Source organism: Rhinatrema bivittatum, chromosome 10, assembly GCF_901001135.1.
Source record: "Rhinatrema bivittatum chromosome 10, aRhiBiv1.1, whole genome shotgun sequence".
Lineage (NCBI taxonomy): Eukaryota > Metazoa > Chordata > Amphibia > Gymnophiona > Rhinatrematidae > Rhinatrema > Rhinatrema bivittatum.
The window spans coordinates 51,952,675-51,979,956 of NC_042624.1; the positions used below are offsets into that span (position 1 = coordinate 51,952,675).

Genomic DNA, 27,282 nt, shown 5'->3' on the forward strand with positions numbered 1-27,282 from the left:
AGGATGTTTCGTCGAAGAACACAGAGGTTTGCTCCCCCTCTTGTGCTACAGCCGACCCTCCTGGGGATTCATCTGCTGCGGAAAAGAACTCCCGAATCTTCGTTTGTACTGGGGTAGGTTTGAGTGGGGTCGAGGTTCCCTCTCTCAACCTCCCCTTTCTTTTGGCATGGGGCATTTAGGCAATTTTTCAATAAGAACGAAGATTGTTCAGGAGCTCAGTTAACTGCGTCCTCTCTCATCGACGCCATTTTGTTCTCGAGAGAGTAGTAATGTTTACAAACAAAGCCAAGCAACTATAAAACCCATAACAAACTTACTGCCAGCAACATTTTACATGGTGAGCAGCCTTCTTCATAATTCAAACAATGGTGCTTGAATGTGCTTTGCTTTTGGACTTGGCCATAGAAGCAGTTCTTCACTTTTTTCCTAATGTCCACTACCAGTACCTTGGTCCGTAAAAGTCAGGGCCCAGCATTGGCTGTTGTCTGAATCCTATTTCCCATTTTTCCCCTGCCAAAGCAGAGGGCAATGTTGCGGTTGTATCCTACAGTTTTGTAAAGAATGGTGTGATTGTTCATAAAATGAAGCTAGAAAGTGTTCTCTGCCCTGCAGCATCTGCTTTCATAGACCCAACAGTCCCCCAGCCGGTCTTGTGACTAAAAAGTCAGGAGGTCATACTGTATCAAGTGAAAAGGCTGTAGCCGTTGAGTAGTGAGACCTTGATGTAACGCCTACACTTGGAACCTGGTGCGACAGTGAGAAGACAGCCTCTTGCCAACACAGCTGTTTGGTCAGGTCCAGCCCTGCCACCACTGGTGCATGGTACTCTGTCTCCAGTGCCTCTACAGGACATGAATGGATTAGACAAGGTGCAACTGGAAAGGAGTTAATTTATTGGTGTCATTGGTTGCCTGAAGTCCGTCAATGCAGCAGTTCAATTAAGCCTGCAAATTGCTAGGGCTCTGAACAAATATACATTAGAAGGCAGTGCATTTATTTTTATATATTATTGGACTGTATGCTCCAGGAGAGAATTCTAGTCATCACACTGAAATTCCAAATTCCTGACTCTTAAACACATTTATTTACTAGAAAATCCTCTAAGTGCATGATAGTGCATTGTCAATTAATTTGGAAGGCATGAATTATTACAATCAAATATAAGAACCTACAAGCACAGGCTCTATTTTGAACATAGTGCTTGGCAATTTCTTCTTACAGGAGGTTTTCTTCTTCCAGCTTGGTCAGAGTCCAAATGATTTTGTGCCCCAGTGGGATCAGGTAGCAGGGCACCACCCCAATCCCTTCCTCAAATTAAGGCTTTCAATCTAAGCCAAAAGGCAAGGAAGAAACCATTCTCAGCTCGTGATTCAGATACATCATAATTTTCTGCCTTTTTGGCTAAGAGCTGCCTTTACCATTTTTCTATTTCATTCCTGTAGGATAACATATTTCATGTCCAAAGGTCACTAGCATACCTTAAATGAAGAAAAGGGAGGAAAGAGACTGACTATGAGGAGCCAAATAAGGCAACTAGAAGCTGAAATTTAAAAAAGAAAAGCTGTTCTTCTAAATTTAGGCAGCTAAACATACAGAAATATGATGACAGAAACATAGCATGTGGCCCATCCATTCTATCCATCCGTCTAATTAATTTAGCATTATAATTCCCATCACTTTCTTTCAGATCCCTTGTGTTGATCCCTTGTTTTCTTGAATTCAGATACTGTGGTTTTTTTTAATTCCCCACTCCTCCACTGGGAGGCTCCTACCTTCTCTGTAAAGAAATATTTCCTAAAATTACTTCTGAGTCTACCCCCTTTCAACCTCATCTCATGAGATATTTGAATGTCTCTATCGTGTCTCCTAGGGTGTACATGTTTAGATCCTTAAGTCTATCCCCGTATGCTTTAGAATAAAAACCTCCTTCCCTTCTACTCTTTCTTTCTAAAGCTAAATAGAGAAAAATCCTAAGATACAAAAGAGCAATGTAAAAAAATCCCTTTTTCAACCAATAGAAGAAAAAATGCTATTAATACAAAATATCCCCTTTCAAAGTAAGGTTTCCGCGTTTGAATTCAACCAGAAAATATTCCTATTGTAACTCACCTCCTTCAATAAAGTTTCTTAAGTTAGGTTCATTTATCAAACTGCAAACTTATTAATGTTAGATTTGAACCGCTTAACAGTTTCCTAACCAACATATAGGCTTAACTTAAACACATAGTTTATCGTATTAAAATATGTGATCGTACTATCATGGCACATGTTTAATTTGTAATCTATACCACTTCTAATTTTATTTATCGTGCCTTTCTGTAAACCGTTGTGATGGTTATCTAACTTAACAACAGTATAGAAGAGTTTTTAAATAAATAAATAAATAAATAAATAAATAAAAAAAATAAAATATCATGAGGTGGCCTCGCGATATTGTGCCCCTCCCTGATAAAATACTGCAGGACACCCCCCCCCCCCCCGATATTTCACCCCTTCTGTGATAAAATATCACAGCTTGATAAATGATCCCCTAAATTGGACTGAAAATAGGCTCCTAATTTAAGGTTAAATCTCTTCCCTCTCTTTTCTTCATTTAAGGCACTGACCAGTCAATGCCCCTATCACGGAACAGGGGCAATGGCCGGTCAGCGTCATTTTGGAAAATGGCATCGACCGGGCCCAAAGCTAGGATGGGGCTTCCATTACCCCACCAAAAATAATTCTGTGAGGTATAAGGGGTTCCAGGAAATTGGGGTGGGTGTTCAAGGATCCTCTAGACCTCCAGGATTTATTTTTTCCATAGTGGAGAGGTGAGAACGTATGGGGGCAAACCTAAATCCCAGCAATTATGGTTTTTGTTGGGGGAGCCCAGTAGGGGATGGGGGGGGGGGGGGTTTGGATGCTGGGGATGACCATGCAGGGAGGAAACTTTGGTTGGTGGGGTTGGTACAAAGGGGAGGGGTTAGAGAAGAGGGGCAAAGAGTTTGCCATGTGATTTTACATTCTTTTTTTTTTTTTTTTGCTTTTTCACTTGGCACCACCTCAAGAGGCAGTGGGAGTGGGGGCATGGGGTTCTCTCAAGACCCCTAGGGAGCATTTTGACCCTTTCAGGGGAGGTTTACTTTTAGACTGCATGGCCCTTTAAGAAACATCGGGGGGGGAGGGGGGGCCATTGGGATGCATGTTAGCATCCTGATGCCCGCAATGTTTTAATAGTTCATTAAAATAAAGCAGCTGACGTTTTTCTAAGTTAGCCGCGTTATTTTATCTGCATACGTTTGACTATGCAAGAGCTGCTTTGCATGGATTTGAATAATTCATGCAAGAAAGTCTCATGCAAAGCAGCTCATTGTGATAGGGGCAAGTTTCAGGCCAAAATATCAGTTGATACCGCGAATATCATGCAATATTTATCATGCATTAAACACTGCATTATAGCCATATTGCAGCTTAGTAAATCTAGGCCTTAGGCGCCTACATTTTCAGTTGAAAATTCACCTAAATTTAAACTTGCTATTCATCTTCCTAAGTTAGGTGCCTAGTGCTGAAAATCTGTGCTAAGTGCCTACCATTCTCCCTCCATGCTCTTAACCACCCACTTTTTAAAGTCCTAAATTTAAACCCCTAGTGAAACTAGAAGCCAAATTTTAGGGACTCAGCCCTAATACATTTTTCAAAAGGGCCAATTTAGAAGCCTAACTCCCAAGGTTAGGCATCTAAAATCAGCTCCCTATAGTCTGAGTGATTTCCTTTAACAACAATAACAAAAAAACAAAAGCAACAGCTTCTTTACCCTTGTGGAGAATATAAACCCTAATGTGTAACTAGGTCATACGAAAGAATGTTGCTGGTGTGTTGATTTTTTACACCTTCCAAAACAGTACTGCTGTTTATTGTAGCAAAATTTAGTCACACTAATCAGATGCATTTGTCACACAGGGATGAAGTGCTGCTTTTCAGAGCATCAGTTTTTGCAAAGAAAAAGAAAAAAAGTGTAGTTCTCGTCTGCTAAGGGATTTTGCCTCCAGAGAAAATGATTCCAAAATAACTGCAGCTGTAATCCAAGCAAACGGGGACCGCAAACTAAACTATCGAATATTAAGGCAAATTACCTTTGCAGCACCAAGCCCACAGTAATTTGGGATACAAAAGGGAATGGAAGCCAACTGGAATCTTGAAACCACATACAATTCAACCTATCCTGCTGAAGGTAGCAGCACAACCAAACCATACCACACAGCACAGCAGGCTTCACAGGTGAGACACGACCAGCGCGCCACGTCTTTGGGAGCCGGTGGATCTTTTAAAATGAAAAGAAAGAAAACAGGATCAGTTTTGCATCACTGAATTCATTCTTGCCAAATGGGAATTAACAGCAGCATTACCCTCGGGGGCCGACCCACGTTGCCAAGTTGCCTGCTCTTTCCTTCCAGTTTGGAAGTCAGAAATGATCTGGCACCAGTAAGGCCATTCTGGAAAATCTAAAGAGAGATCCAGAAAGAGTGAGGGCCACTGGGAATAAAACCCATTTGATGTAATTTTCTGGTCAGTTAGCAAATATCCTAAACTTTGCCAGCAATTTTAATTCAGAAAACATAATCTAAAAGTTCAGGTTTTCTGGAGAGCTCAGTGGCTGAAACTTTTTCCCTAAACAGGCTTTGGATGTTTCATTAACTAATAACTATGCTACATCTGCAGTGCATACTCGGCTTTGTAGTTTGTAATATTTTTTAAATAACCTCTTTGAAATAAATGTTATTTTATGTAGGATTTTTTTTAGAAATACACTTCCCATTAAATGTACCATCTAATATGAAATGGCTTGCTTACAAGCTAGTGTAAATAATGCAAAAATACAATTTTCCACAAACGATATTAAAATGTAACTGTGCTGCAATCCAGTAATCCGATGCCTCCCTCTCTGGCAGTTTACTATAATTGCCAAAGAGGGCAGATGGATGCCAGATGATATGCACCAGGTTTTGTGCCTGGTAGTCAGCACAGTATTATATTGAAAGGTTGTGCTGGTCAGCACCAACATACATTCCTGATAAACCCTTGTGTAGTTGGCTTTTAATGGTACAGTCTTCAAGACCAGCCCTTGGTCAAGTGTGGTCTCAATCAGGAGTGCTGATTTTCGCTGGCAGTGTGTTATACAATGGTAAATTAACCCCTATGGCTTTTTATTCTCTTGGCCAGGCACTGCAATGTTAAAAATTCTAACTCTTCCCAAATTAACAAAAAGTGCATCCTATGTTGCATCTAAGTGGAGAGATAAGTTATCTCGCTGGGGAAATTTATTATTACTTCCTCCACCTTTCTCTCTCCCACATAAAGGAATATATCTTTGTGTTTTAATATCTACTGTAAGCCTCAATCTGCCACCGAGAGTAATGGTCAGGTGTTAATCTACAATATCTCTGTGTGAACTGATGTGATTACTTCATTTTGTTCAGGATCCATGACACAGCCCTCCTCTCTATATTCATCAAGCTATTACAGACCAGCAAATGATTGGAGAACCGCCAGCTGCATCTGTGCTTCCTTATTATAAATGAATTATGAAATTCTTTACTAAAATGGACACCAAAAGAAGCCAAGAACATGAATACTATAGAGGAGAAAGAGTCTGAAAAACATTAAAAAGTGTGTGATCGTATCAAAAAATACCAATTCGGCTGCAAGAAACGTGTTGTGGCTAACTCTTTAACCTGGGATGAACCATCACGAGTATTAATATCTACAGGAACATGTCTGCTGGCTTTACTAGCTACTCCAAGTTACAAACTGAAAAGAACACAAGCAGGCCGATGCAGTATCGGCACGTAGAAAGCAGGTGTTCAATGCTGAGCGCCCGCTTTCTTAATGCGCGCCCAACCACCTCTCCAGGAGCCCCGATGTTATACTCAAATGACCTGCTGCGTTAAAAAGGACACGCTAGGAAAAATGTGCATCCCTAGCACCTCGGGTGCCTAGGAGACATGGCTGGGAGCACATGTCTGACCTGCCCAAAGCTCCCTCCAATTGGTCCTTTTCACTGACATGTGACAGTGAAGGGACCAATTGGCAATAAGTGGAGTGAATAAATCAATATTAAAGTGTCGGGCACTTAATATTAATGTATTCACTCCTTCACTTATTGCTGAATGACATGTGAAAGCTGTCCTGAAAGGGAATTGGTCCTTTTCACTGTCAAATGTCAGTGGAAAGGACCAATCGGGAACAGCCCTTGGAAGTACACTTTTTTTGGCCGTACAAGTGTGCGGAATGGGCGCACTTTTTCTGCATTGAGGGGAACACATAATAGCGCTCATTAACATGAATTTACATGTGATGAGCGCTATTATCTATGTGGGCGGTTGGGTGCGCATTTTGGACGCGCTAACCACCGTTTGGCATCAAGGGTTATGGCCGCATGTCCAAAAAATGCGTCCAACCCGCGCGCTGAGCCGTGCGACGTGGCCAGCGCACCATATTACATTGGCTCATAAATAGGGCTTTCTCTTATAGCCCCTGAGCTGTGAAATGCTCTCCTAATGGATTTATGCACAGAAAGAGACATTACGTTGTTCAGACAAAGTTTAAAAGCTTGGCTATATGTGAGAGCATATGGACAATTTTAAATTGTTGTTACTGTTTTATTGATATTATTAATGATTATGGATGATTTTTATGTATTTTGATGAAATTTTAAAATTGTAATCCACACTGAGCTTATTTAATGGAAGTTGCTGAATTTAAGCCAGTATAAATAAATAAATAAATACATACATTTGGACCAGTACATCATGATTTGAACACATAACCACTGATTTAAATGGACTGCATCGGTTTCCTATCACTTTTAGAATACAATATAAGGTGCTTGTACGATCCATCAGGCTTTGAGTGAAGATTCTCCTCTATGTATTAATTCACTTTTAAAAATCTATCTCCCTATGAGGAATTTAAGATCGGAAGGCCAATGCCTGTTAAATGTTCCAAGTTTTAAAATGATTCATTGGAGAAATTACTTACCTGATAATTTCGTTTTCCTTAGTGTAGACAGATGGACTCAGGACCAATGGGTATAGTGTACTCCTGATAGCAGTTGGAGACGGATCAGATTTCAATCCGATGTCAGCCCTAATACATATACCCCTGCAGGAAGTGCAGCTCTTCAGTATTCTCCTCGAAAAGCATTGTGGATATATGTGTGACTAATTTGAATAATTTTAATAACTTCATAACTTGAGTAACTTGATTAATTTTATAACTTGATTAACTTGAACTGGATGAATTGGCTATAGCTGGAGACCACCAGTGTCCTCAACCGGGAAACGTCGACACCTGGTAGGATGGGTGTCCTAGGTGAAGGAAAGCATGGCTTACCCTTGAATCACTCGCTCCCGGGAATGTCCCCCGAGAATTCCATGAGTAACGGCAGCCGTGGGTGGGATGCTGAGTCCATCTATCTACACTAAGGAAAACAAAATTATCAGGTAAGTAATTTCTCCATTTCCTAGCGTGTAGCAGATGGACTCAGGACCAATGGGATGTATAAAAGCTACACCCGAACCGGGTGGGAGGCTGCCCGTGACCCACTTAGTACTGCCCTTGCAAATGCTGTGTCCTCCCAGGCCTGAACATCCAGGCGGTAAAACCTGGAGAAGGTGTGGATGAAGGACCATGTTGCCGCCCTGCAGATCTCGGCGGGTGACAGCATCTTGGTTTCTGCCCAGGACACTGCCTGGGCTCTAGTAGAACAGGCCTTGACTTGTAGAGGCAGCAGCTTGCCTGCTTCTACGTAGGCCGCCTTGATGACTTCTTTCATCCAGTGGGCTATGTTTGCTCACGAGGCCGCTTCCCCTTGCCTCTTCCTGCTGTGAAGGACGAATAGGTGGTCCGTTTTTCATACTGGTTCCGACATTTCCAGGTATCTGGATAGGAGTCTGCCAATGTTGAGGTGGCGTAGACTTCGAGCCTCTTCCGAATGCTTATGCTCATCTGGTGATGGTAGCGAGATGATTTGGTTGAGATGGAAGTGAGACACCACTTTGGGGAGGAACGAGGGAAGCGTGCGTAGCTGGATGGTTCCCGGGGTGAGCCTGAGAAATGGCTCCCGGCAGGACAGTGTTTGTAGCTTGGATATACAACGGGCTGAACAAACTGCCAGTAGGAAGGTTGTCTTCAATGTTAATAGTCGGAGAGACAGGCCACGGAGAGGTCTGAAAGAGGCTCCTGCTAAAAAATCCAGGACCAGGTTGACGTTCCAAAGAGGTACCGGCCACTTTAGGGGTGGTCGGATGTGCTTGACTCCTTTCAGGAAGTGTGAAACATCCGGGTGAGAGGCTATCCTTTCGCTCTCGCTCTTGGTTCCGTAGCATGACAATGCGACCACCTGTACCTTGATGGAGTTGAGGGACAATCCCTTCTGTAGGCCATTCTGTAGGAATTCCAAGACCGCAGGAATTTTGACTGTGTGGTATGATGTCGTGGTCCTCGCACTAGGCTTCGAATACTCTCCAAATCCTTATGTATGTTAGAGATGTGAAGAACTTGCGTGCTCGGAGTAGGGTGTCGATTACAGCCCCTGAGTATCCGCTCTTTCTCAGGCGAGCCCTCTCAATGGCCAGATCATAAGAGAGAATCGAGCTGGATCCTCGTGGAGGATCGGCCCTTGTTGGAGCAGATCTATTGCAGGAAGACCTTGTGAGACTGGAAAATTGGGCATCCAAATGGCAGATGAAATTTAATGTGGATAAGTGCAAGGTGATGCATATAGGGAAAAATAACCCATGCTATAATTACACAATGTTGGGTTCCATTTTAGGTGCTACAACCCAAGAAAGAGATCTAGGCGTCATAGTGGATAACACATTGAAATTGTCGATTCAGTGTGCTGCGGCAGTCAAAAAAGCAAACAGAATGTTGGGAATTATTAGAAAGGGAATGGTGAATAAAACGGAAAATGTCATAATGCCACTGTACCTTGAATACTGTGTACAATTCTCGTCGCCGCATCTCAGAAAAGATATAATTGTGATGGAGAAGGTACAGAGAAGGACTACCAAAATAATAAGGGGAATGGAAAAGCTCCCCTATCAGGAAAGACTAAAGAGGTTAGGACTTTTCAGCTTGGAGAAGAGACAGCTAAGGGGGGATATGATAGAGATGTTTAAAATCATGAAAGGTCTAGAACGGGTAGATGTGAATCGGTTATTTACTCTTTTGGATAATAGAAAGACTAGGGGGCACTCCATGAAGTTAGCATGGGGCACATTTAAAACTAATCGGAGGCAGTTAGTATAGCTGTGTTTAAAAAAGGATTGGATAAGTTCTTGGAGGAGAAATCCATTTCCTGCTATTAAGTTCATTTAGAGAATAGCCACTGCCATTAGCAATGGTAACATGGAATAGACTTAGTTTTTGGGTACTTGCCAGGTTCTTATGGCCTGGATTGGCCACTGTTGGAAACAGTATGCTGGGCTTGATGGACCCTTGGTCTGACCCAGTATGTCATTTTCTTATGTTCTTATGTTCTGTGTGGAGGTAGTAGCAGGGGGGTCCTTGTCAGTAGTCTTCGCATGTCTGCATACCACGGTCTTCTTGGCCAGTCCGGGGCCACAAGAAGTACTGGTCCCCTGTGTAGTTCTATCTTGTGAATGATTGCGCCTAATAGGGGCCACGGCGGGAAGGCGTATAACATAGTCTCCTGTGGCCAGGTCTGTACCAGGGTATCGAGCCCCTGGGACTGAGGTTCCCGCTTGCGGCTGAAGTAACTGGGCACTTGGGCATTGGACCGGTTTGCCAGAAGGTCCATGGTTGGTGTTCCCCAACAGTTCACTATCAGTTGGAACGCTGTGGGCGACAGCTTCCATTCTCCTGAGTCTAGACTTTCTCTGCTGAGGTAATCCGCCGTGATGTTGTCTTTCCCGGCGATGTGGACGGCCGAGATCTCCTGGAGACTCACTTCCACCCATGACATTAGGGGGTCTATTTCCAGAGACACCTGTTGGCTTCTGGTTCCTCCCTGACGGTTGATGTAGGCCACTGTTGTGGCGTTGTCCGACATTACTCTGACCGCTTTGTCTCGGAGTCTGTGACCTAACCGTAGGCAGGCTAGTCTGACTGCCTGGGCTTCTAGGTGATTTATGTTCCATCCCGCCTCTTCTGAGTTCCACTGCTCTTGGGCGGTTATCTCTTCGCAGTATGCTCCCCATCCTCATAGGCTGGCGTCCGTGGTGAGCAGGATCCAGGTCGGTGAGGATAGTCTTGCTCCATGGCTTAGGCGGTCGTCTTGTAGCCACCATCGTAGTTGGGTCCGAACTCTGCCCGGGAGCTGTAAACGTACAGCGTAGTTCTGGGACAGTGGATTCCATTGCGATAGAAGTGAGCGCTGTAGGGGTCTCATGTGAGCTCGTGCCCATGGCACTACCTCCAGTGTGGATGCCATGAGACCGAGGACTTGTAGGTAATCCCATGCTGTGGGGCGAGGTTCGCTCAGCAGGTTTTGCAACTGGTTCATCATTTTTATCTCCTTGTCGATGTCATGATGACCTTGTCTTCTTTGGTGTCGAATCGGACTCCTAAGTATTCTAGAGACTGTGAGGGCTGCAGACAGCTCTTGTTTGTGTTGACCACCCATTTGAGGCTCTCCAGTAGAGTTTTGACTCTGTTGGTTACCTGGTGACTTTCCTCTGGGGATTTCGCCCTGATCAGCCAATCGTCTAGGTAAGGGTGCATGAGGATTCCTTCCTTCCTCAGTGTTGCCACCACCACTACTATGATCTTGGTGACCGTCCGGGGTGCTGTGGCTAACCCGAAGGGTAGTGCCTGGAACTGGTAGTGACGGTCCAGGATTTTGAAGTGAAGGAAACGCTGATGTTCTCGATGGATCGGAATGTGTAGGTAGGCTTCCGACAGATCCAGGGATGTGAGAAACTCTCCTGGTTGATCGCCCTTATTACAGAGCGTAGGGTTTCCATGCAAAAGCGGGGAATCCTCAGGTGACGGTTGACCGACCTGAGGTCCAGGATGGACCTGAACATTCCCTCTTTCTTGGGGACGATAAAATAAATGGAATAATACCCAGTATTTATTTGTTGTAGAGGCACTGGGGTTATGGCCTCTAGGGCCCGTAATCTGGTCAGTGTAGCTTCCACTGCCACCCTCTTGAAGGGGTCGTGGCAGCGGGATTCCATGAACTTGTCCGGAGGGGTTCAGAGGAAATCCAGGTAGTACCCCTCTCGAATGATGGTTAGGACCCACTTGTCTGAAGTTATCTCGACCCATCTTTGGTAGAATAGGGAAAGTCTGCCCCCTATGGCTTCTTCCTTTGGACAGGTCGGCAGATTCTCATTGTGGGGTGCAGCTGGGGTCTGGACCCGAGCTGGTTCCCCTTTTGTTGTGCTTGTTCCGAAAGGACTGGTTCCTGCCTGTAGGACGAGGTGCTTGATAAATGTTTCTCTATGGATTGAAGCACTGTGAACCTCTGCCCCTGGAGGATCAGGGGGGTCGCTGGTTTCTGTTATTCCTGTCCTCCGGTAGCCGCGGCACTGGGGACTCACCCCATTTGTTAGCCAGTTTCTCTAGTTTGCTGCCGAACAGGAGGGATCCCTTGAAGGGCATCCTGGTGAGTCTCGTTTTGGAAGACGCGTTCGCCGACCAGCTTCGGAGCCAGAGTTGCCTCCTGGCTGCCACAGCTGATGACACTCCTCTAGCTGTGGTGTGCACCAGATCGGAAGCAGCATCCGCAAGGAATGATACTGCTGGTTCCATGGCTTCCCCAGGAGTGTTACTCCTAATCTATGATAGGTAGGCACGTGTCAACACGGTGCAGCAGGCCGCTATTTGTAGGGACATGGCGGCGACGTCAAAGGACTGTTTAAAATGGATTCCAGACATCTGTCTTGAGCATCTTTGAGTGCTGCACCTCCCTCCGCTGGGATAGCAGTGCGCTTCGAGACCACGCAGACCATGGCATCCACTTTTGGGCATGTCAGGTCTTTGGCTACCGGGTCCAGAGGATACATGGCTGCCATACCTCGTCCCCCTTTGAATGTAGACTCTGGAACAATCCATTCCAGGTCAATTAGCTGTTGGACAGCTTGTAACAGAGGGAAATATCCGGAGGTCTGACGGAGTCCCTCTAGCAGGGGATTTGTCTTAGGCTCCCCCGAGGCACTTGTGCCCGGGTTAGCAAGCTCCTTCAGGCTGTGGGTGACCAGGTCTGGAAGCTCGTCCTTGGTGAAGAAGCGTCTCATAGTCCGGTGAGGCTCTGTCCCCGGAGGGAGTTCCCCCTCCTCCAGGGGCTCTGATTCCTCCTCCGAGTTGTCCGTGTCCCCATAGGTGGGGCTTCTGGGCGGTGGATTCATTTCTCTGGGCCTAGAGGGGCCCGGGGCGTAAAGGTCCTCTGGTGAAGGCTGTGGCTGTGTTATCGAGGCTCCGTCTGCATGTGAACGAAGGTGTGCAGGCCTTTGAAGAATTCCACCCAGAAGATAGATGCTGGGTCCAAGCTAGGAGGCGCTGTGTCCCTGGGGGGCCCCGTTTGAGGGGGGGTCCCGCTGGGATTTGCTAGGTTCAGGGTATTTATTGAGGAGCTAGCACTCAGTCCTGGATGGGACTGGCCCTGGGCTGGATCCCCCAGGGCCTCCTCGCACTGGATACACAGGGCGTTGGCCTCTTCGTGTTGTGCGGCTCTGATGTGGCATGCTGGGCAGAGGCCCTGAGCCTTGAGCTCCTTTTCCGGTGGTGCCATGGATGTAGGCGCGTAAAAGCTGTTATGCGCTCCGGTGCGTCGAATATGTGGGCGTGTATTGGGTGTGCGCTCAGGATGATGGCATTGGTGTGCACACAAGTCGCAGTTATGTTCCCAGCACAGTAAGCACGTGTTGCGCGTGTAATGTATGCGCACGGTACTTGAGCGTGCGACGTGCGCACAAGGAATTTGTGTGCACGGCTCGGCTTGTGCGCACGGGTCGAGACGGCGGACAGGGCGGCGAACAGGGCCAAAATGGTGACGGCGACCACACGGACAATATGGCGACCACCTCGGAGGGTCTCCACGTGGGAGGACCCTTGGATCTAACCGGGGTCTAGCCCTGCTAGGGCGGATCAACCCGGTGGCACTGATCCCGGCCGGCAACCTGTGTGACTCTTTGAGCTTCGGAGACCGGAGTCTTTAAAAAGGATTTCTACCTTACCTTGTCTCGTCGCTTCCCGGTTTTGTTCCGGGCGGTCTCCGTCTGCGGGGGGAGAGGGCAAATACCTTCACCGCCTCGCTCGAGGTTGCACCCGCTGCCTCTCAGCTGCAAACCGAAATCGGGGGCTAGGTCCCCGCTGAAGGTCAGCCGCTGGACCGAGGCTCACCTCTGAGGGATCGCGGAAATCACCTCGGGAATTCTCAACTGGGGGAGGGACCCGAGGGTGTCACCACAGGAGAGCGGGGCTCGTTTGTAGAGGTAAGATTTCTTCTTGGTTCGGGTTTTCTCCGTTAAATTTACTCTAATGCTGTGAGAGCGTGCAGGTAGTCCCTAACTGCTATGGAGAAGGAAAATACTGAAGAGCTGCACATCCTGCAGGGGTACTAGGTACTATGTACTAGGGCTGACGTCAGATTGAAATCTGATCCGTCTCCAACTGCTATCAGGAGTACACTATACCCATTGGTCCTGAGTCCATCTGCTACACACTAGGAAATTAGTAGACTGTAGACAGAAGCTTTTTTTTCTGTTGTAGGCACCATGCTTTGGAATCAACTGGCAGCCAAACTGTATAAGCAACCATGCAATAAGATCTTCAAAAAAACAACTTAAGATGCACCTTTTCCAGCAGGCATTTTATTAATTTACCTGTCAATGAAATAGATACATATCCACGAACAGGAAATCAGCTGACATAGTAAAGAGGCATTTTCTATGTCAGAGTGTTTTTAATGATTGATTTGTTTGTAATATTTTATTTGTAATTTGTGCTCTGTAACCCACCCTGTATAGAAAGTGATGGGATATAAAATATTTTAAACAAATAAATATGGCATTTATGTTACTGGAGGAATATTGGTGTCTTCATGAGCTTTCATGTATGTTGCCCATTCAGAATGTATTCATTTTATTAATGATTTGTTTTATATACGATATTTTAACTCATTTTATTTGTATGCCTGTTAATCTTGTTTTCTGATATGTGATATTTTATATTTTAAGTTATCTTGATTGATATATTATGTATGCTAATTATGTTAACCACCTACACCACTGGATAGTGTGGTCTATACATTTTAAATTAAATTAAATTAAAAAAGAAAATGTACTTAGGAAAAACCTGGGGAAAGTGTTTGCTTCTAAACCTTGGGATTAAAAAATAAAGACAAGAAAGAAAAAAAAAAAACAGATGTAAGAGGTTTATTATAATGTTCTCTCTTGACTGATGGAGCTTGGAGGTGACCTAACTCCATGGGGGAATTCTATGGCTTTAGCATCACTCTTTCTGAATGCGCACTTACGGTGACACACACATTTTTCCTGTAGCACTGTAATGGTATTCCTAGAATTTTTCCCTTTTCAGAGCTTGATATGGTGCCTATGGGCTTCTGTATATTACAGCCTGCATTCTGCAAAATTCCTGAGGCGCGGCAATGGGTAATTATCTGGAGCAATCAAAGCTCCTGCTGAATGTTTTTCTCATACCGCTAAACAAGCTTTTCTCTTTGGCTCAGGAAACATTGGGCTCTGTCCAATGGAGATTTACTCCTATGTACAGATGTTTATATGTTTCTGAGTTTGAATGAGTGGAGGTCTACCAAAATATCTGCAAGTGATCTGCATTATAAAGTGCCAACTTTGTGTGTGGCATTATGGCCTGGCACCTGTTTACAATACCCAACTGCCTAAAGATATTCTCACGGCAAATAATGTCTCCCCCGCCCCTTACACACACACACACCAGCTATCTACATTTGTTTAATAAAAGGATGAGAATCTATCTGTGTCAAGCAGAATGCTGGTTCTTTAATTTTCCAAATGAAAGCTGTCAAATGAAGGACATGGAAAACACTGGCATCCAGCCTGAGCTCAGTACTAGGACAAACTCGCACTCATAAATCATCTTTCAAACTCTGAGACAATTTTCTAACGTTTGAGTCAGTCCAGCGTTAACCAATTACATATCTGAACCAGGCTCCGCAAAGGAGCGAAGAGGGGGGGGGTGAAAAAAAATCTTTCGAATGTCAGGATGAACCCAAGCGCTCAAGGAAAAGAGGTGAAACAAAATACAGGGGGAGAGCAGGAAAGAGAAAAAGAGATAGTGAGCAAGAAGAAGGAGGAAGAAACAAAGTCAAAAATCAAGATGAGTGACATTCAAAGGAAGAAAGACTGGAGAGGTTTCTCTCGTGATTGCGAGAGGAGATGGGAATTATAAGGAACAGGGATGGAAGAATAACCAAAACAACAAGAGGACACTGACAACAGCAGCAGCACATGAAGGGAAGAGTCGTGTGCCTAGAGAGCCTTTTTTTGGTTCGTTGTAACAAGCACATCACAGGATGGTTCATAGGCACTAATGAGGCACCTGTTCTAGCACATTTCATTAGATAATTTAGTCGGCAGTTAAACAAATCATTAAAGATTCTCCTTCTCCATTCCAATTTATGTTTCATTCTGGAGCAGATATCAGTGCTTAAAAGATTTTTTCAATGCGTCTTCCACCAGGCTTAACTTTGAAGGCGCCAAATACATGGGGGACCTTCGTATCCAGGTTTTATTTTACTTTTCCCGGGAATGTATCGGTATTTATTATGCTCAACAAAAAAAAACAAAACAAAACTGGAGAACTTCGGTGGAAAAAAAAAAAGTTGTTCTTTTACCCTCTGAGTTTTATTTCCTGTTTCTTTTTGTTACAAACACCAGGAAAATAAAATAAAAACTGAAAATGAAGGTGCCCACAAATATCCAAGCCAAACAGGTGCCTCGTCCCGCTTGCTTTAGAGTTGTGTGCCGGCAACATTTCCAAAGGGCGCCATCGTGGCGCTCTGGCATTCCCCTCCTCCCCTGCCCCCCTCTCTCGGATCCTGCCTACCGGCACCAAAATCTTAACACCCAGACCTGCCTTCCCCGTGCCCACTGCTCCCATTACGAACCTGCATTGATGGCAACGCCACATTGCCGCTCTTTATCCTACACCACTCTCTCCCGAGCCGGGTGAATACAAAGTAAGAAGGCGACTCGAGAAAGGGGAGGTGTGAAGCCTCGTAGCTGGGCGCAATACAAAAAATCCCGCGTACCAGCAAAAGTAAAACAGAGCAAGACAACAAATCTAAGGCCTCCTGAAGGAACAAAACCGTAAAACAGGAAGCTGTCTGAAGGAATCTCTCTACTGCTGCTGCTTTAAAATTCACCGGACACCAGAAATGATGGGCGTCCCCAATTAGGGATAGATTTTAAACATACGCACGCGAGTGTCCATGTATGTGCGGTTCCCGGCGCGCATGCCGGCACACGCATGTTATAAGATCCATTGGCCACGCTTAATCCGCGCACGCATGTACGGGTAGCGTGCGGGGGGGGGGGGGGTGTGTGTGTGTGTGAATTTTTGCAAATTCCACGCGGCGACGCAAATGGGCCTTTCCCAGTTCCCTCTCAGTCCGCTCCAATTAAGGAGCGGACTGGGAGGGAATTTCCCTAACGCCTACCCTAACCTCCCTTCCCCTCTCCTCCCCACCCCTTAACCTAACCTACCTTTCAACATTTTTTCTATTTTCTTACTTACTGCTCCTCAGGAACAGAAGTAAGTTACGCGTGCCAGCCAGCCTCCATCCCACCCTGGCCTGACCCTTTATTAGGACCAGGCACCTGTGCGCGTATCGCCAGGCCCTTAAAATGCGCACTGCGAGCGCAGGACCCAGCCACATGCGTAAGTGACGTTTTTACATGCGCTGGGCTTTTAAAATCTGGCCTTTATTGTACAGCTCTTCTTCTTTCAGCCCCGTGAGTTTGTAAGGCAAAGGCTTTTGATGATCCACCAGAACAGCGTAACGTCCTCTTTGGTTAATGTGCAAACTGAGCTGGCTGAAAGCGCTCCACGCTCTGCAGCTATAACCACCTTTTACAAAGCACACTGCAGAAAAGCTAATCCCACTAACCAGCTGTGGCCAAGGAGAGGGACAAACAATTGCACCCACAAAAAGAAGGCAAAGCTGGCAGTTTTCAGCAGGTTATGCAGTTTGCTTTGCTTTCTATGTTTTCTTGGCTGTAATTTTCTTTGTTTAGCAACCATATTCTATTAGGTTTCAAGCTTAAAGCTCCTCTGGATAGCTGGGCAATGGGAGATTTGAAATATCATTAATCACCAGCAGGCAGAGTAGAAATAAGAAAACTTGAAATGCAGGGATAGAGCAAGGAAGGGGTTAACATTAGAAAAGCAATCAGGACTGGAACAGGAAGGGCACAATTTACTAAACATTTGTTTCCATAGACATGAAATGGGAGAACACCTTTAACAAGTAGGGTCCTAAATACAGAACACCTCAGTCAAGAAACACGTGTAGTTTAGTAGCACATACGCCAGACTGCACACTGAAACGTGAACACACTTGGTAAATGCCTGATTTTATTGTAACAGTGCTAACAATTTCAAGAGTGCAGAAACTAAGCAGAAGTTCAGCCTCAGTGACATCACTCAGTTTTGCTGACACAGCCCTTTGGGGAGCCCCGAGCAATTCCCCTGCTTGCTCCCCCTCTCTAAAACCAGCCCTGTCCAACCTGTCCAAGCCCCAGGATGTAAAATGAGATATTAGTGCACCCAGGATGACTATGACAAGCGCTTCTCAATCCAGCTCTTGGGGCATCCCTAACCAGTCAGGTTTTCAGGATATCCACATTGAATATGCATGAAATAGATTTGCACGCACTGCCTCCATTGTATGCACATCTATTTCATGCATATTCATTGTGGATATCCTGAAATCCTGACTGGCTAGGTATGTCCTGAGTCTGGGTTGAGAAGCACTAATTTAGAACAATGAGTTCTGAGTACTTTTATCTGGAATTGTGGGTATCACAATGCCTGTCCCTTGCCCTAGAGTAAATGATCTAGAATTATAGATGCTGAGATGCTATTCTGTGGTCTGTGATGTTGGGCCCATTTTAGCTAAGTTCATGGGAATGTCCACCCTTCTGTTTTTACCTACTTCACACGAGTAGCTCTTGCTGACTAATTAACCCCAAGAATAGCTACCGTGCTGGCATTAAAGCTGGATTTTTTTAACCTGATGGTGAGCACAGCTGTTTACATTTTTTTTTTTCAGTTAACGTTATATTAGGAAAACAAACCACAAGACTGGGGTTGTAATCGCCGTAAGAGCCTCCAGAAGCAGGAACACACTGCCAAGAAGATGAGCTTGGCAACGGATTCATGCACAAGCATTTGGCTCAGCCACATTATCAGACTGCTTGATGCACCCTTTGTCAAGTTTTACTGCTTAATTAGAAGCTGCAAATTACACCTAAATCAGTGCTCAAAGTGAGAGGAAAAAAAAGGTGGTGTAATGATGGAAGGTAGATCTGATTTTTTTAAACAAAGGACCTAAAGTAGCAGAACAAAATATACAAAGCTAGTGCACATCAGTGCCTGCCTCGTCTCCCTGTCACATGATTGATAAAATGCTCCCCAAAGTTGAAAATTCCCTAACAATTTTTTTCCGCTCTCTCTCTCTTGCGCTTGGGATTCAATGAAAGCAGAATGAATCCAGACTTTCATCCCCCGAGGTCAAATATATGAAACTAATATGTGAAACTAAAAGAACAACTAGCCTACAGAGACCTCAGAATAAATACTGTGCCCTCACCCACTGATTTGTGTCTGGAGTCGAGATAGTTTTTTGTATCTTCTGCACAGTTTTTCTGTTGCCGTATTAGCACAGAAAAGCAAACAATCAACTTACGTTAGCGTAGCATCACTGAGCTCCAAGGTTTTCTGCGATTGCTCGTTTGCTAGGCTAACGTCATACACTGAGCGCACAGCACGGCAGCTTAGCCCCTCAAAACTGCAAATCCCAGCAGGCCCTGAGCGCCAAGCGCCTGCGCGCTACGCTATGCGGAAGCGAGCGCCGTGCGCGTGTGTCCATGTGTTTGCAAAACTATGTCCCTGCCCAAGAAGAGAAAGAAGCCAGAGAGCGGGGATCAGGAGCGCATATACTTCGACTGTTACTCGGATGTGTCCGTGCATGAAGAGATGATCGCGGACGAGGTGCGCACCAACGCCTACCGGCTGGGGATCCTACAGAACGCGGACGCCCTGCGGGGGAAGGTGGTGTTGGACGTGGGAGCTGGGACAGCGATCCTCAGTGTCTTCTGCGTACAGGCGGGCGCCCGCAGAGTGTACGCGGTGGAAGCCAGCACAATCTGCCAGCAAGCCCGCCAGGTGGTGAAGCTGAACCGGATGGAGGCGCAAATAACCGTGATAGAGGGGGTGATGGAGAGCGTGGAGCTGCCGGAGAAGGTGGACCTGATCGTCAGCGAGTGGATGGGCTATGCCCTGATGTACGAGTCCATGCTGAGCTCGGTGCTTGCCGCCCGGGATCGGTGGCTGAAACCCGGCGGCCTCATTCTGCCTTCCTGCGCCGAGCTGTTCATCGCTCCCATCAGCGACCCCGCGACGGACTGGCGCCTGGATTTCTGGGGCCAGGTGAAGGACCAGTACGGGGTAGACATGAGCTGCATGGCGGCCTTCGCCAGAAAATGCATCATGACCGAGGAGATGGTGGTGCAGCCGCTGAGCGGGGAGGACGTACTGGCTCACCCGACGCGCTTCGCGCAGTTCGACCTCGGCCGGGCCACCCTGGAGGAGATCCGGGCGCTGAAAGGCAGCTTCGCCTGCTACTGCTTCGGCTCGACCCTCATGCACGGCTTCTGCCTTTGGTTCTCGGTCACTTTCCCCGGCGGCGAGAAACCGCTGCTTTTATCCACCTCCCCCTTCCTGGAGGAAACTCACTGGAAACAAACCATTCTGTATCTGGACGAACCGATACCAGTGATCCAGGACACTGCCATCATAGGGGAGATCTCCATGACCCCCTCCGAGTGCAACCCCAGGCACCTCCGAGTAAGGCTCGATTACAGAATAGGAAGCCGTGAAAGCAAAACTAGGAATTACCGAATGGGGGACTGACCGTCGCGTTCTCTTCGGCGCTTCCCGTAGCATCCGAGCTTGATACTGGAGTGAGCTGCTAGACTCAGCTCAAATTGGATCACTTCAGTAGTCTTGTTACATACACTTAAGGGCCAGGCGTACTGAAAGGTTTTTCTTATTTTGTATCTATGGAGAAAAATAACACTTGTCGGGCCCGAAGTGTTTTGATATTTTCTCACCACAGAAGTGTTTAATAAAGTCTTCACACATACCCAACTTTGCACATTTTAGATAGTGAGGATTTAGTGTTTGAAAAATTCCTTTAATAAAGTGTGCATATTTTCTCCTCCTAATAATAAGTTAGCAGTCTGAAGCAGTTTTACAATTTACACTGTATAAAGGCAACCTGGTGGTTGCTATAAATGCAGATTGGGTTTATCTGCTAGCATAGGTTTGGTTTAGTTAACCAATTGTAACCATTACCACGGAACTTGTGAGCCATTATTCATAAAGAAAAGGGAATCCTTACACAACATCATCTGTCTTTTTATACAAACTGGACAGGGAATCCTTTAGCATTTTCATTTGGTGCCCATCTACCTTATATACATCAGACTTCAAGCAACCCCAGCTTCAGAGAAAATTAAACTTCTATAGACAGTACAGTATCTAAAGAGGAAAAATCTGAGTCAGAAAACTGAAAATGTTGCCTCCATAGTGGTAAAATCAGAAGTTATTTTCCCTGAAGTTCAGGAGCAGTGGTGGGGGGGGAAAGAGCTCTTCCACCTTCTTGCCATGCTGTTGGAGCACTACTCATGGGATTAGAGGGCAGTTGAGTGCTGTGCACCTGGGATAAAGCCCTGAACTATTGAAAAACATAAGTTGCACTGCTGAGAGTATGTGGAATATTTTATTACTATTTACACCCACTTAGCTGACTTCGGCCCTTGGAATTCACGTGTCTGTTTGACTTGAATGCGGAGGCACATGAACTGGTAACGGGTAAGCAGCTATTGTGCAATAACAATAAACCATGCACCAAACTCGGCCCGCAGAGCTCATTTGGTCAGCCTGGCACATGGCCAGATTTGGCCTGCAGAGGAAGGATTTTCTTCTTTTTATGCACATGGCAGCAGAAAGGCTGGCGGGGATTCCCAACATTCGCCAGCAGCAGAACAGGCAGCCGAACCCCTGCCCCTAAAGGACACTGCTGGCGAGGAGGCCAGGCTGCACCGGTATAAGGGAGGTGTGTGAATGAACAAAGTGAATGGAGGGCAGGGGTTGAAAGGCAGAGCTGGAGCTAGGTAATTTGATGCCTATGGCCAAGTGAAAATGTGCGCCCTCCTCCTTCACACAACATATGACACCATGAGTTGGGAGATTCTGTTAAATGTTTGTACAGCAATGCTGACTGGCTCACAAACTCTGGCTCTCACACATGCTCACTGGTTGAAGTAGTCTTCTTGCTGACACGTGTGCTCATTGACTCACTCGTTCTCTCTCACTCACACACGTGCTCTGGAAACCACAGCAGTGCAACAGTGGAAAAACACAAACATCGTTATTCTTCATAAAACATTAAGCAAGAAAGTCAAGAAATACAAAACATCATTCATAATATGAAAACCATACTAATTAAAATAAGAAATATGTCAAGCAAGCAACAGCCAATGAACATCCAGTAATTAAAATGACTTTAAAAACAAAAATTTCAAATTCCAAATAATGCAAACAGCAGACATGACATTTAAAATAATTTCATTGGGATAAAAAATCTCCAGCTTTCCATATCTTTGGATCTTTTGATTTCCAGCCACCCAAAGATTGTTGTGGATTGGGAGAGGAGGGCCTCACAATCTTTGTCTTCTATTGCGCCCCACACACACGCACACACATTCATGCTGTCACATACACAGGCTGTCTTGCACTCACACACCCATTTAGTCTCTCATTTTCACATACACTCACAGACACATGCAGGCTGTCTTGCTCTTTCATGCATACCCAGTCTCAGACATATGCAGGCTCTCTCATACACTCGCAGGATCTCTCACCACATGCAGGCTCTGTCGCTCTCATATACATGCAGGCTCTGACACAAACATGCTTGCTCGCTCTCATGCACACATGCAGGCTCTCGCGCACTACCATGCAGACTGACGCATACATGCAGGCGCTCTCTCTCATACACAAGCATACACACCTACAGCTTTCAGGCCTCCCCCTTTCTTCTGGGCCTTGTCTTTGCTGTTTTTGGATGGCAGCGCTGCTCATTGCTCGAAGGGAAGTGGAAGGAAGCCACTGCTACTGCGTGGCTCCTGCACCCAGAATCCCTCCCTGGGCTGAACCTTTAGGAGGACCAGGCTAGAATAGCCTTCCTGGTGGTTTGAGGGTGTTTCCTGCACACTCCCTCCAGACTGCATTACATCTGAAACATTTGGCAGATTCACAGATATACTTAAGTCAAACTAAAAGCTGGAACATTAAGCATTTTGAAAAACTTTCAGATTTTGTAAATAAACTTGCACTTTATAAAAACACTGATGGTGAGTTTATTTAGCAAGGTGTAGATTTCACACCAAACTTTCTCCAAGGTCTTTTTCCTCCTAAAAATATGTTAAGTGATTGTGAAAATAAAAATTTGAATTTTCACCTTGAAAGTTAGTATAATTTATAATTGTAAAAAATGTTCCATGAAGAGGTCAATCTTTACCTTAACAGTTTTTTTTCCTATGGGTCAGAGACAATTTTTTAAAATTAATTCTGTAAGAAACCCTACCTTCTGGCTTCCTTATCCCCCATGAGGTGTGTGCTTGTGTGTATGGGGCACATCCCATCCCCCCCACTCCCCTTCCTCTCAACAGAGCTGTAATGTGCCGCTACCAAAAGGCACCAATGAGAGCAGTGCGGCTGGCCGCCAGCAGGTCCTCAGCCAAAGAAACGCAGCATTACCCCGTCGAAATTGACAGCGTGGTATTAAGCGTGGCTTTAGTAAGTGGAAAAGCAGCGTGGCCCCGCTGGCAACATTGCTGATTCTGGCAGGGCCACGCTGCTTTTCCATTTACTAAGGCAGCGCTTACCACGCCGACAATTTTGGTGGGGCTGCGCTGCTTTGCAGGAGGAGGAGCGCCCCTGCCAGAAGTAGTCCAATGCTAAAACTGGCTTGGTCCAATGGCCGAAGTCGGTCCCTTGGTCACAGGGGCTGAAGAAGGAGATTGCTGCTGCCTGCTACATCAAGGAGGAAGTGAGTGAGAGAGAGCATGCTTGCTTGTGTGTGGGAGAGTGAGAGAGCATGTGTGCATATGTGTGGGAGAGAGAGCATGTGTGGGGAGAGTGAGAGCATGTGTGGGAGAGAGAGCATGTGTGGGGAGAGTGAGAGCATGTGTGCATATGTGTGGGAGAGAGCATGTGTGCTTGTGTGTGGGAGAGCTTGTGTGTATATGTGTGGGAGAGAGCATGTGTGCTTGTGTGTGGGAGAGTGAGAGAGCATGTGTGCATGTATGTGGAAGAGAGAGCATGTTTGAATATATGTTGGGGAGTGACAGAGAACATGTGTCTGCACAACCACCCCAGTTACTCTCTGCCTACTAATCCATGACAATTTCAGGGCACCTGGAAATCAAAAGTTCCAAGGTATGGATAGCGAGAAATTTTTTAAATCCTTATTTTAATTGTTGGGTGTGTCTGTTTTTAAATATTGTATTGATGTTTGTAAGATTTTTGTATGAGTTTTTAATTATTGAATGTTATTCTATTCATTAATTGTTTGAATTATTCTTTTTATTGGTATGTTTTTACTAATTTTGTTTTATGAGGAATGGTAATGTTTCTGTTTCTTACATTGTTGTAGTGCATATAGAATTTGGCTTGTTGCGATTTCCAGTTCAGTTTTTGTCTGTACATTTCTATTTATACTGTATGATCTCTGTATTTTAGGATCTATCTGTGTTTTGCATGTATGACTGAAGTGAATTATTCCATTAGTGTGTAGTTTCTATGTAGGGATCTATAGCAGCTTGGATTCTTCTGTTTTCCTCATAGGGGGTTTATTATTACTACCTCCACCTTCCTCTATTCCTGATGCCTTTCAACTAGCTTGATCACTCCATTCTTATACTTCACTTTCAATGCATATCCAGCATAGTTCTCTGCTTCAACAGCAGGGGAGAAGAAAAACTGTTACTTCACACATCCAGCAGAGCTCTCTGCTTAAACGGCAGGGGAGAAGAAAAAAGGGTTCGCACCCACAAAGCGGGGAGTAGCTGGCTTGTTACGGCGGTTACTACCCCAAACCAAATGTACCTGATACTTCACTCTCGACGCATATCCAGCATGGCTCTCTGCTTCAACGGCATGGGAGAAAGACTGATACATCACGAATTTCCAGCATAGCTCTCTGCTTCAATGGCAGGGGAAAAGAAAAACTGATACTTCACGCATATCCAGCATAACTTCAACGGCAGGGGAGAAGAAAAAAGGATTCACACTCACAAAGCGGGGAGTAGCTGGCTTGTTACGGCGGTTACTACCCCAAACCAAATGTGCCTGATACTTCACTTTCGATGCATATCCAGTATAGCTCTCTGCTTCAACGGCAGGGGAGAAGAAAAAAACTGATACCTCACGCATATCCAGCATAGCTCCCTGCTTCAACGGCAGGGGAGAAGATAAACAACCAATAAGGGCTGTATAACATAATCTGGGTAAAAACAGATAAGCATGGGTGTGGCTTGCTTATTGCAGCGGTTACTACCCCTACTACCTCTAACTAATCAAGCTAGATATTTCACTTGGATGCAGCTCCATCACCGCTCTCTACATTAATGGCGGGGGTGGAAGGGAATTAGAACCAAGAGCTAAGAGAAACAGATAAGTATGAGAGAAAAAATGAGGGAAGCTTGCTGGGCAGACTGGATGGGCCATTTGGTCTTCTTCTGCCGTCATTTCTATGTTTCTATGTTTCTATTACTATTTTAGGCCTGGGGTAATATTTATAGTATTAACATTCATAGGTAGTGTTGTTGCTGTTTGAGTGGCCCTCTGGGGTCATGCCCATGCCCAAGATGCATTACAGTAGGTCTAATACCATACGGGTTCCAAGTATCTTTTGCTTTTATGCAGGGTTTTCTGGTTGGCACCTCAGCAGTGCATGTAAATATAATATATATATTGTGATATATTTTCCTCAGAAGACTGTGCTTTGAATGTTCTTTTTCATGTTAAATCTATATTATAAATGCATAACTTTTAATTGTGTGTGAGGGAAGTTGTGATGGGGTAGGGGGTGCAAGGCTATAAAGGTTTCCTAGGGCCTCTAATACCCTTGCACCGGCCGTGGGCATTGCTGTACAAACATTAAACAGAATCTCCCAATTCATGAAGTCATGTGTTGTAAAGGGGGAGGGTGCAGATTTTCACTTGGCCATAGGCGCTGAATAGCCTGGCTACAGCTCTGCTTGCTTTAATCCAGGTGGTACGATTCCTTCTGAGAGAGAGCGAGAGATTAATTAAGATTGTGATTGTTGGCGTGATAACACTGTGCACTTGTTTCAAGGAACTGGCTGGGATTGGGTCACTTGGGTGAACAGCGGGATTAATTTTAGCAGTGATTTGACTAATTTCAAGATCAGTTGCTCTGTCGAACGTGGACCCCTTCACCAGGCCATATGTATCTTCAGGTGTGGAAGAACAGATAGGGAATTGAGTCTTCAGCCTATTGATTTTGTCTCATAAGAATGTGGCATATTCATTAGGGTGTGCATTTGCAACATATTGGCTATCCGCAACGTATATGCCATATTCGTTGTATTCGTGGGGGTCACGAAACGTATGGCAAATCCCCATGAATACAGTGTATCACTAATGAATAGACCCCCCCCAAGACGTGCCAAAAGTCCCTGGTGGTCCAGCGGGGGTCCTGGAGCGATCTCCTGCACTCACGCCGTCGGCTGCCGGTATTCAAAATGGCGCCGATAGCCTTTGCCCTTACTATGTCACAAGGGCTACCAGTGCCATTGGTCGGCCCCTGTCACATGGTAGGAACAATGGACGGCCAGCGCCATCTTGTGCTCCTACCATGTGACAGGGGCCGACCAATGGCACCGGTAGCTCCTGTGACATAGTAAGGGCAAAGGCTATCGGTGCCATTTTGAATACTGGCAGCCAACGGCCCGAGTACAGGAGATCACTCCCGGACCCCCGCTGGACCACCAGGGACTTTTGGCAAGTCTTGGGGGGGTCAGGAGGGTGGGGGGTTGTAGTTAATTAAATTTAAAGGGTTGGGATGGGTTTTTTTGGGGGAAACAAATACATTTGTAACTAATGAACAGATCGGGGTCCCCCGAGAATGGATGCAACGGATTTGGGTCCCGACGAATACGAATACCGAATGGGACGAATCCATCCCTGCTGCACATCCCTAATACTCATTGCAAGCAGTCTTGGAGAAGATACAGTTTCTCAGGATGGAGGATGACAGGTCCTTAATTAGATGTTTAACAACATCAAAGACCTTTTTTGCTTTATTGGTTAGTGTGCGGTATTTTGTTAGGAGGGATTTATATCTTCCTAGGGATTCATAAGATGGGCACTTCTGCCATTTTTTCTCTAATTTTTAAGGTTCTGTTTAGTGCATCTCAAATCTTCATTGTGCCAGGGGTTCTTAAGTTTAGAGGTATTCCTTTGTTGTTTTTAATAGCTTTTGTCTGGACTAAGGTTTTCAGCTGTGTCATTGATAATATGATCCCAGGAGTCAAATGCCGTGGAGCATTGACTTGAATTAGTTCGAGAAGCTTATTTTCTATTGATTTTGCAAGTACCTCTGTGTCTGTCTTTTTTCTGAAAGTAAAATTATTATCTATACTTTTATGAGTTTGTTTGAGGAGGGTTATTTCCACCTTTATTAATTGGTGATCAGACCAGGGTGATACAGTGTGAGCAGTATTGATTAGGCAGTTACTGCTGTTGGCAAATAAGTCTAGGATGTGTCCTGCTTTATGAGGAGCTTTAGAGACAACTTGGGACCACCCCAAAGCTTCCATTGTCTCTATAAATATTTCACAGGCTGCGGTTCTTGGTGTTTTATCTACATGGAGGTTAAAGTCTCCTACAATTAGGGTAGATTCTGGATATGGAAACACCTTAGCGAAAAATTCAATCAGTGGTGAGCAATCCTTT

At 45.4% G+C, this 27,282-nt stretch overlaps 1 protein-coding gene across 1 annotated transcript; it reads left to right on the forward strand.

The window, feature by feature from the left end:
• The first annotated feature begins 19,001 nt into the window (after window positions 1–19,001).
• PRMT6 (protein arginine methyltransferase 6) lies at window positions 19,002–20,377 on the forward strand. The gene has a single exon (XM_029618759.1). The coding sequence runs from the start codon at window positions 19,117–19,119 to the stop codon at window positions 20,143–20,145; it is 1,029 nt and encodes a 342-aa protein (XP_029474619.1). The 5' UTR covers window positions 19,002–19,116; the 3' UTR covers window positions 20,146–20,377.
• The last annotated feature ends 6,905 nt before the right edge of the window (window positions 20,378–27,282 follow it).

Coding starts and splice junctions, on each gene's coding strand:
- PRMT6 (XM_029618759.1), top strand. CDS start 19,117: ATGTCCCTGCCCAAGAAGAGAAAGAAGCCAGAGAGCGGGGATCAGGAG.